This window comes from Nuphar pumila, chromosome 7, assembly GCF_984573655.1.
Source record: "Nuphar pumila chromosome 7, dmNupPumi1.hap1.1, whole genome shotgun sequence".
Taxonomy (NCBI): Eukaryota; Viridiplantae; Streptophyta; class Magnoliopsida; order Nymphaeales; family Nymphaeaceae; genus Nuphar; species Nuphar pumila.
The window spans coordinates 24,867,082-24,879,096 of NC_143255.1; the positions used below are offsets into that span (position 1 = coordinate 24,867,082).

General features: G+C 35.6%; 1 protein-coding gene across 1 annotated transcript in view; it reads right to left on the bottom strand.

Annotated features, from left to right (window-relative positions):
- Window positions 1-12,015, bottom strand: part of LOC149831572 (GRF-interacting factor 1-like) — a 47,973-nt gene that overhangs the window by 12,546 nt on the left and 23,412 nt on the right. The window contains exon 2 of the mRNA XM_090013982.1: window positions 3,009-3,085. Within this exon, the coding sequence (XP_089870108.1) occupies window positions 3,009-3,085 (77 nt within the window). The remainder of the gene's footprint in view (window positions 1-3,008; window positions 3,086-12,015) is intronic.

Consider the following 12,015-nt stretch of genomic DNA (forward strand, 5'->3'; position numbering starts at 1 on the left):
CTTTAGAAAAATTCTTGCGGCTTAATGAACCCCTAGAAGAAACCTCCCTTAGGCGTTCTTCTAGAGAATCAATTCCACCTAATAGGTTTGTCTCATATGAAACTCTTTCACCTAAATATAGAGCTTGTCTAATAGCCTTGCATTCTTACTATGAACCCTCCCATTATAATCAAGCAAAAAGTATACCTCATTGGGTTGAAGCAATGAAAGTTGAACTAGATGCTTTAAATAAAGCTAAAACTTGGGAAATAGTTCACCTTCCTCCAAATAAGAAAGCTATAGGATGTCGATGGGTCTACAAAGTCAAAACAAAAAGTGATGGTTCCCTAGAGCGTTATAAAGCTAGATTAGTTGCTAAGGGATACTCACAAGAATATGGCATTGATTATGAGGAGACTTTTGCTCCCGTGGCTAGCATGACAAGCGTTAGAACTCTAATTGCGGTAGCATCATCTAAGAAATGGCCTATATTCCAATTAGATGTTAAAAATGCCTTTCTTAATGGTCAGTTGAATGAAGAAGTATATATGGACCCTCCGCCGGGAATCAGTGTTAACCAAGGTCAAACCCTTCGGTTATTAAAAGCCTTATATGGTCTTAAACAAGCCTCTAAGGCTTAGTATGATAGATTTAGTGCTATCATGTTACAATTAGGATTTCGCTCATGTTATACTAACACTGCTCTTTTTGTTAAACATGCAGGTAATAGTATCATCATCCTTCTGCTTTATGTTGATGATATGATCATCACTGGTAATGATGAAAGTGGTATTCTTAAAGTTAAAAATATGTTAAAACATAATTTTGATATGTCTGATCTGGGTTTTCTCAGGTACTTTCTTGGTATAGAAGTTGCATACTCTCCTCGAGGGTATATATTGTCACAGATGAAGCTTGCTGCAGACATATGTTCCAAATCTGGGATTTCAGATGATAAAAAGGTGGAGACTCCCGAGGTTATCAATGCTAAACTACGACTGGAGGATGGAGTTCTGCTGGATGATCCTACGCCCTACAGGCAACTCATAGGCTCCCTCACCTATCTGACTATCACCAGGCCCGATATTGCTCATGTTGTGCACTCTGCAAGCCAATTTCAGCATGCTCCTACATCTGTGCATATGAGTGCTGTGCTCCGGATCATTCGATATATTAAAAATACTTTGACTAAAGGGCTATTCCTATCCTCAATCTCTTCCTTAGATTTACTAGCTTATACTGATGTTGACTGGGGAGGAAACCCAAATGATCGAATCTCAACTACTGGCTTTTGTGTGTTTCTAGGAGATTCGCTAATTGCTTGGAGGTGCAAGAAACAGCAGAAAGTCTCATTGTCTTTTACTGAAGCAGAATACAGGGCTATGGCAACCACTACAATGGAGCTTGTGTGGCTTCGAAGTCTTCTTCAAGATATGGGAGTCGAAATTACCGGTGCTTCGAAGCTTTGTTGCGACAACAAAAGTGCCATCTATATTGCCAGCAACCACACCTTTCATGAAAGGACTAAACATACTGAGATGGACTGTCATTATGTACGTGATGAATATCTTCGTGAGACAGTTACACTGCCATATGTCACTTCAGAATATCAACTTGCAGATTTCTTTACCAAAGCCCTACCTGCTCCTCGCTTCTTGTTCCTTCTTGGCAAACTTTCGGTCATTCCCCCGTAAAGTTTGAGGGGGGGTGTTAAAACCTATGTAATAATACCATAATACCCGATAGGGGTATTATGGTCATTTCACAAAGTACCCCATAGGGGTACTTATTTTGTTTCTCTTATTTTACTATTTTTTATTTTTATTTTTAAAATTGTATTTTTTGGATACCGAAAAGGGGCCCCACAATGGAGTCGTTGGGGCCCCCAACGGTCACATATGTGGTCGTTGGGGCCCCCAACGGTCACATATGTGACCGTTGGGGCCCCCAACGACTCTATTGGGAGCCCCTTTGGTCTCCTTTTCTTATAAATAGGGGGAACCCCCCATGTATGTTTTATTGCTCTTGAGAGCTCCTCTTCAATAATAGTGATATTATTTTTCATGTGTGTAGCCTTTTTATAAGGCCTTTCGTATATCCCTTAGTGGATTTTCTCTCTTATGCTTGTTGCATTTGTCCGTGTGGGACATAGTGAATGCTTTAGCATTCTTGGATTCTTCCGCATATTTCATTACAGATGACGGGCGTGAAAGAGAGGCGCAGGATAAATACGTTCCCTCAGAGAAGAAGAACACTAACCGGAATGAAGCTTAGAGAAATCTCTTAATAACCTTCATTAAAATGACGAGCATATACACTCCTATTTATAGCTTGCAAAAAGTGCAAATAGGTAAAATACAAAGGGGGGGACGTCCAACCTAGAGGCTGGTCGACTTCTACAGTCCTTCCCAAGAAGCTCTCTCTCTCTCTCCCTTCACAGTTCCAACCTAGATGGGATTCTAGGCTGAGCGACTTCCCTGGGGCTTCCTGGATTGGATCCCTGGCTGACTTCTCTGGGTCTAGTGGACCCTGGGGTGGTCCTGGTCCGCAACACAAGGAATGTATGTAAGTAAATCTTGCCTCTTACTAGGGACCATTATAACCAGGACCATCTAATTTTTTCAAAGTTACCCGCATGAACTACGAACAATATTAATCAAACAAATTTAGCTTAAGGCCCATTAGAAAGAATTCACTATTTAAACTTTATAGTGAGTATTCAAGCTGAGTTTTGGGAAGCCAAGGGCACCAGCCATGCTCTACATCCAAAATTGAGAATAAGATAACCAGCAATTGAACACTGCAGAATCAAATATCACAGAAAGATGCCCGTACTTGATAGTCCAATCAATAAATGACTTCAAGAAAACATTCATGTGAATGTTTCTTTCGTATGTTTGAACTCATTATACTAGACTGACTCAAGGAAATCCAAACATACAATTGCCATCAGTACATAACAATAAAAAAGGATATCTAGGTCAATTTCACTATCGTATGCCGTAGTCAAATATTACGGTGATACTTACTGTGCACATTCACTCAGCTTGCCCAAATTCTGGTTATCAAGGATTGCCAAAATCAATGTTTTGTTCTCATCCAAGTACTGCATGTGGAAATGTAAGGAATGAGTTAGTTGTAAAACAACAGTAAAAATACAGCAAATATTACTGTTAATTGCAAATGTAAAAATATTCAAGATCCAGAAAACCCATAGTTTTATCAAGATAAATCAACACCATAAAGCTAAATTTGAGGGCAAAATAATCTCCACTCTTTCAGACTGATGGCAAAGATATCAAGTAACACAAAGTTGCATGTGTTAAAATGTAAACAGCACATATATAATAATATTATTATTATATATTTTTGTATTTATACTTTTTTATTTTTTTGTAATCTTTCTTTTTGTTTTTGGTATCTAGCATCTAGTTTGGTCAAGTTCCTGTTGGAACTTGGCCAACTTTCTAGCTGTTGGAACTAGTCCAACGGCTAGAATTCTAGCCGTTGGACTGGTTCCAACAGCTAGAAAGGGAGAGCTCCTTATGAGCTCTCCTTAATACTCTTGTATAAATAGGGGTGCATCCCCTTGTGTAATTTATTCCTCTAAATGCTTTTTAAGCATTTTGCTCTCATAAATAAAGTGTTATTTATTTTTATGCTTTTCCATTTATACCCTTTTATGGGTCTTGTCTAAAGTATCTTTTAGATACTTCCTTTTGAGTAGATTCAAGTGCATTCGTGGAGCCTACCATTTCATTACATGGTATCAAAGCTACGAAACTCTCAGATCTTGAAAAACTTCTGCCTCGATTTCTGTGCCTCTTGTGTAAAGGTGTGTTATCACCTTGTTCTTACAAAAAGTGTTTTGTCACTTGCAAAGGAGTGTTTCATCACTTGCCAAAAGAGTGTTTTATCACTCTTCTATCGACTACAAGAGGATCCATTTGGAGAAAAGCACTTGAGCAACAACATTGTATTGTATCCCTTTCTCCCTTTTTCTCTATTTTTCTTTTTTTTTTCTCCTTACTATCTTCTTCACACCCTTGTAAATGATGGATGACCATGATAAGGTCACCATCATACCCATGAAATTGAAAGATACTAATTATGTGATGTGGGCTTCAATTATGAAGCACCACATATGGGAAAAAGGCTTAAGGAGAATAGTGGATGGTTCTGATTTGGAACCTAAACTATCTCTCACCAAAAAAGAGGGTGATAAGGAAGTCCCTCTAGCAAACGAGGAGAAGACTAAGACTCTAGCCTCTTATGAAAAGAAATGGAAAGAGTGGATGATGGGGCATGCAAAGATAATGTCATGGCTTATTAATAGCGTAGACATTAAAAAATGTTCTAGCCTCGCTAAATTTGAACATGCCGATAAGGCATGGGAATGCCTCAAAAATATGTATTCCCTTAAATATATTGCCCATGTGTGCAATCTTCAAGAAAAAGTTCGGACATTAACTCAAAATGAGAAAACTATTCGTGAATATTACAATGAGTTGTCCAAACTTTGGAAAGAGTTGGCTATTCTAGAGCCAAAATGGCATTGCGCCGAAGATATCGAGCTTTGTCAAAAACTCGATATGAAACACTTTTACCAATTTGTGAATGGATTAAGGCCGGAATTTGAATCCACCAAATCGGCTTTACTTCATCGTGGTAAAATCCCTACTATTGTGGATACTATTGAAGAACTAACTATGGAGGAAAATCGTTTTACAAAGAGTGCTCCAAAAGTTAATGATGATTCAGTTCTAGCTTAGTCTAGACCAGAGAATCATACTCACACTTACAGACCGCCTCATTTTGGGAGACAGAGTGGTGAGTTTGACAAAAGAAAAGTTATTTGTCACCAGTGTCATGAACCGAGGCACTATAGGCTTCAATGTCTGAAGCTAAAAATGAGAGATGAAAAGAGGGTTGCATCTATTGAAACTGAGCCAAAAGATCAAGATACACCTGTTTCCATGGCTCAATTGATAAAGATTCTTCAACCTCTTCTCAAAGGGTATCCTCTTCGACTGAAGCCTCAACTGGAGCAGCAGTTACAGCTGTATCTAGTCCAGGTAACTTTTTGTGGCTCTTAGATTCTGGTGCTTTATTTCATATGACCCCAAATGCTAAATGTTTATCCAAATGTCTTAAAAATAACTCAAGTATATCAAAAGTTTTTACAGTAGATAGAACATCTCTTGAAATAAAAGGAATAGGATCTTTTGAAAGTTTTCAAAAATCCAAAATTGTTTGTATTCCAGAAGTTAGATATATCCCAAAATTAAATTTGAACCTTTTATCTGTTTCACAAATTTCTGATTATGGATGTAATATATCTTTCTCTTCTTACGGTGGCTAGATACAGGATCGCCAGTTACGGAAGCTGATTGGGGAAGGCCATAGAGAAAGGACTATATTACATGGACTTTTTGGAACTACCAAAGAATGTATTTTGTTTAAATGTTTAGAAATTAGAAACAAAATTATGGCACAAAAGACTTGGCCATCCTCATATGTCAAAAATCTAATACTTCCCAAGTTTGAGAAAATTTTGTAAATCTGAAATTTTTGCTTGTAAAGACTACATTTTTCTAGTAAAACCTTTGTCTCTACAAAACCTCTTGAGTTAATACATTCAGACGTTTGGGGACCCGCACCAATTGTCTCTAAAGGTGGTTATGCGTATTATGTCATCTTTGTTGATGACTTTTCTAGGCACACTTGGATTTATTTTCTTAAACATAAATCCGAAGTTTTTGCTCACTTTCAAATATTTCATAAAATGGTCACAAACACATTTCAAAGTAATATTTTCCTTTTTTGCACTGATTTAGATTCTGGTGCTTTATTTCATATGACCCCAAATGCTAAATGTTTATCCAAATGTCTTAAAAATAACTCAAGTATATCAAAAGTTTTTACAGTAGATAGAACATCTCTTGAAATAAAAGGAATAGGATCTTTTGAAAGTTTTCAAAAATCCAAAATTGTTTGTATTCCAGAAGTTAGATATATCCCAAAATTAAATTTGAACCTTTTATCTGTTTCACAAATTTCTGATTATGGATGTAATATATCTTTCTCTTCTTACGGTGGCTAGATACAGGATCGCCAGTTACGGAAGCTGATTGGGGAAGGCCATAGAGAAAGGACTATATTACATGGACTTTTTGGAACTACCAAAGAATGTATTTTGTTTAAATGTTTAGAAATTAGAAACAAAATTATGGCACAAAAGACTTGGCCATCCTCATATGTCAAAAATCTAATACTTCCCAAGTTTGAGAAAATTTTGTAAATCTGAAATTTTTGCTTGTAAAGACTACATTTTTCTAGTAAAACCTTTGTCTCTACAAAACCTCTTGAGTTAATACATTCAGACGTTTGGGGACCCGCACCAATTGTCTCTAAAGGTGGTTATGCGTATTATGTCATCTTTGTTGATGACTTTTCTAGGCACACTTGGATTTATTTTCTTAAACATAAATCCGAAGTTTTTGCTCACTTTCAAATATTTCATAAAATGGTCACAAACACATTTCAAAGTAATATTTTCCTTTTTTGCACTGATTTAGGGGGAGAATTTATGTCTGGAGAATTTAAAAACTATCTTAATCTATATGGCATTACTCATCAACGATCATGCCCACACACCCCTCAACAAAATGGTCTTGCGGAATGCAAGCATCGCCACATTATGGAAACCACTCGAACTTTGCTAATTGCAAGTCAAGTTCTAAAAGGTTTTTGAGCTGAAGTTGCTCTAACTACCACCTATCTCATCAATAAAATATCATCTTCTTTTTATGATGTACCTCCAGACTACTCTAGATTAAGAGTTTTTGGTTGCAAATGTTTTGTATTTATAAACAAAAATGATAAATTTTTTCCTCATGCAATCCCATGTGCCTTTTTAAGATATGCTAAAAATCAAAAAGGCTACTGGTGCTATGATCTTCAAAATGGCAAATTATATGTATCAAGAAATGTGTCTTTTCTAGAAAAAGAAAGTTCTTTTGAAAGTGAAAAATCCAAAGATATTACTGAATATTCATTTTTAATCGATTTAGCTTCAAAATTCAATGAAGAGGATTTTGAATATAACTTTGACAATTATCAAAGTCCTATTATTTTTTAAAATGATAGCGAAGACCAAACCAGTAGGGATATTGGTCTGCAATATTCAAGACGAAGAGTTGGAGAGCAACACCCACCATGTGCATTAGAAAGGTTTTCTAAAGTTCCCCCTCATAGGACTTCTAGAATTTCTCGACCTCCCGAAAAATTTGTCTCTTACGAATCTTTTTCACCCTCGTATAGGGCAGCCCTTGCATTAATCCAATCCTATGTTGAACCTTTCTCCTATTCTGAAGCCAAAAACCATAAAGAATGGGTTGAAGCTATGAAAACAGAATTGGATGCATTAGAGAAGCCCAACACTTGGTCTATTCAAAACCTTCCTCTTGAAAAGAAACCTATAGGTTGTAGATGGGTTTATAAAGTCAAAACCAAAAGTGATAGGAGCCAAGAAAGATATAAGGTGCGACTCATAGCCAAAGGTTATGCTCAAAAGTATGGCATTGACTACGAAGAAACTTTTGCCCTTGTGGCCCGTATGACCATTGTTAGAACTTTAATTGCTTTGACTTCTATCAAAAAATAACCTATATTTCAAATGGATGTAAAATATGCTTTCTTAAATGGGAGTCTTGTTGAAACAGTCTACATGAAAGCTCTGCATGGTATTTTTATTCCTAAGGGTAAAACACTTCGTCTTGAGAAGGTCCTTTATGGCCTCAAACAGGTACCAAAACCTGGTATGACATATTTAGTCATATTATGACTGATATTGGATTCCATTCTTGTTGGAATGGCACTGCCTTGTTTATTAAGCAATCTGATGAAGGTATCATCATCCTTTTTCTTTATATGGATGATATGATCGTCACTGGAGGCGATAAACAGGGAGTTACCAATATCAAAACTCTTCTTAAAACTCATTTTAAAATGACTGATTTAGGATTATTGAGATACTTTTTCGGAATAGAAGTTGCTTATTCCCCTCGTGGGTATTTGATATCTCAATCTAAATTTGCTTTTGATATTGTTTTCAGGTCTGGCATTACAGATGATAAGAAGGTTGACACTCCAGAAGTGGTCAATGTTAAAATGAAAATTGATGATGGAGAGCATCTTGATGATATTATTCCGTTCAGACAACTTGTTGGAGCACTTTCCTATCTCTCCATCACTCGGCCAGACATAGCACATGTTGTACACACAGCTAGCCAGTTTCAACATGCTCTCACTTTTGTTCACATGAAAGCGGTTTTACGTATTATTAGATATTTAAAGGGTTCTCTCTCACGAGGACTCTTCTTATCTGCATTGTCACCATTAGATTTAATTGCTTATATTGATGCTGACTGGGGAGGTGATCCTAACAATAAGCACTCAACCACTAGTTTCTGTGTATTTTTAGGTGAATCTCTAATATTATAGAGGTGCAAGAAGCAGCAAAATGTTTCTCTTTCCTCCACTGACGCTGAATATAAAGTCATGGCAACCACCACAATGGAAGTTGTTTGGCTCAAGCGGCTGCTCTCTGATATGGGAGTTGAAGCAACACAAGCCTCACGAATGTATTGTGACAACAAGAGTGCAATCTACATCGTAAGCAACCGGACTTTCCATGAGCGCACCAAACACATTGAGATGGATGGTCACTATATCAGAGATGAGTACTTGCATGGAACCATTGACCTGCCATATGTGACGTCAGAATACCAATTAGCAGACTTCTTCACCAAGCCTCTTGCGGCTCCCAGATTTCACTTCCTCTTAGACAAACTTTCGCTCATTGTACCATAAGTTTGAGGGACAGTGTTAAAATGTAAACAACACATATATAATAATATTATTATTATAATATTATTATTATATATTTTTGTATTTATACTTTTTTATTTTTTTGTAATCTTTTATTTTGTTTTTGGTATCTAGTTCTACATCTAGTTTGGTCAAGTTTCGGTTGGAACTTGACCAACTTTCTAGCTGTTGGAACTAGTCCAACGGCTAGAATTCTAGTCGTTGGACTAGTTCCAACAGCTAGAAAGGGAGAGCTCCTTATGAGCTCTCCTTAATACTCTTGTATAAATAGGGGTGCATCCCCTTGTGTAATTTATTCCTCTAAATGCTTTTTAAGCATTTTTCTCTCATAAATAAAGTGTTATTTATTTTTATGCTTTTCCATTTATACCCTTTTATGGGTCTTGTCTAAAGTATCTTTTAGATACTTCCTTTTGAGTAGATTCAAGTGCATTCGTGGAGCCTACCATTTCATTACAGCATGCCTAGCAAGGAAAAATTGGTGAAGATGAGAGCTGCAATAGCAAGCAGACAAACCATATCTGAAATTTGACTGGAATGACCTATACTTCTATCACTCCCTATTCTAGCATTTTGCTTTCTATAAAAGCATCCAAAGAGCCAAACAGAATAAACAAATTCCATAGAACATGATCTGTTTTAAACATCCTACCATTGACATTGGCACCATTTCATCATAGTTTTCCCTGCTAGATGAACACAAGGATAATTAGTTTTCAATCGGGCATGAAATAACCTCCCCTTGTGTAAAAAACCCTCTTGTAGATGTTTTACTTCCAAGCCACTTGTGTAACGACCCCAAACTTACCCTCAAAAATTTTGCAATTTTTTTTAAACAAATAAATAATTTTAAAACATTGTGAGAAAGATATTGCAAGAACCCGAGGCACACTACAGATTTAATTTAAACAACCCAACATATATCTCACTCACAGAATAAATCAAACCATGAATTTAAATTGAATTAAATTTAATAGAATAGTCCTCATTTAGGGTTCAACAAGTTTCCCAAAACAATAACTTCCCAAAAACTATCAAAATTCGGTCCACCAAAAACATAACCCCTGATCCTTCTAGCAAGCCACTCGTACGAGACCCTCTCGAAATCCAACAGCAAGAAATTAGCATAAACCAAATCAAACATTAGTTTAAAAAGTCTCAAACAACATTATATTGTCAGAACTGGCTTTTAATATAAGCAGTTCAATTTAAACAACCAACAATCTCATGCTAAATTAAACACTTTAGGGATGTAAGAATCAATGCAACATGCATTAATGACTTTTTAAGTTCAATTATCAAGTGTTTTTGCAGGCATGTTCATACTTAATGCACAAAATTAAATTTTTACTTCTAAAAACTCATGGATACTTAAAATGGTCAATTTTTTTAGATTTAATGCAGTTTTCAATGGTATCTTAACACACAATTTGTATTTTATTAACTGGGTCCTACACATGCCCCTCAACCAACATCAAAAATCAACATCACCAATCGAAACATTAAGAATTAACACCTAATACCAGGACGACAAGAAAATCAGCATCCATTGACGGTAAACATGAACTATACATTGGGTTATCAGGGAAAGCAATGCACATGAAGTTTTGTATCCTCACGATCCCCACAACCGTTATCCAAGGGTCCCACCTTTTTAGAAAACCACCAAGATAAAACAATTATTACATTGTTTGACCTCTTTTATCATTCTTAATTCATTTAAGGGTTTCTTATACAAGAACAGTTATGCAAATGAGTATGCTTTAACAAATTTGAGTCATTGCCTTATCAATTTCAATAGTATAATTAATTCAAAAGTAATATAAAACAGTTTTACAACATATTTAAAACTTGTTATTTCATGAGCAATATATGCATCTGGCCTCCAAAGGCCCGTAAGTGGTTCATACATAACCACTACACAACTTAATAAAGTTTAAATGGCATTGCAAATTTTGGTGAACACAAATCACATATAGATATACCACTTTGTGTTGACAATGCACAACATCAATGCATATTCATGCACAACACATGTTATAACAAGCAAATTCAAATTTATCATATCAGCCAAAAAATCCAAACTTTTGTGATTGACCTGATTCAGCACCTATTAAGTTCAGATTCAACTAAATATCCAAAACCGACCAGATTAAAAAAACTTCTAATAGAAATCCGATTGTAGGAAAAAATGGACTTTTATAATTTCTGTTTCAGCTTAGGTTTGATAAAGTTTCAGATTTATTTAAATCTGACAAGATTCAGGTTTAGTGAACATTAAAAATCAGTTTGATGATCATACATCAAAAGCCCTGTTTACTTATACAATGAACCAATTTTTTAAATAAAAGTGAAACAGAAATCCAAGGCTTAACAGATTATGCTGAAACTGCGTGGGCTTTCATAAAAGAAGCATAGGTTGCCTAATAACATGAGTCTACACAAGAAAATCAGATTCGAAACACATAAGGACAGATTAACATGATCAGATCCTTACCCAAGGTTCATGATTTCAGGAAAATTCAAATCTGGCCTATGCAGAAATCCTGTAAGTAATCTGCCTAACAGACCCAAATATATATATATATATATATATATATATATATATATATATATATATATATATATATATATATATATATATATATATACACAGAGACAGACCTGATAACTCTCATGCATGAGCAAATCTATCGACCTATCATGCATGAACAGAACTAACATTATAAACAGATTTAACATTATGAACAGAATTAACTAATGCGCGTGTACCAACACACTTCGAGCAGATGACAAGCTTAAATAAAAAAAAAATCATTCACGCTGAACCCTGAAAATAGCCCCGACAACTAGGTATGTTGAATTTATTTAAGCCATGATATTAATTTCGGGAACATATGACCATTCAGATTCCTTTATCCTTAAATCTGAGAAAAATTGACTGTTAGAACATATATGCAGGCTCAGACATAGGTACCGATTTTTTACTGTGTGATAAAAGTTTGTTTTATGAACACAAACAATCATAGGCTACCAAGTAAAAATCAAAATTTCTGAGCATGGCATTAAGCAGAACATGAAATAGGTTCACATGAGTTAACATGCCCAATAATGCAGTTTAAATGTGACAACAATTCTGTACCA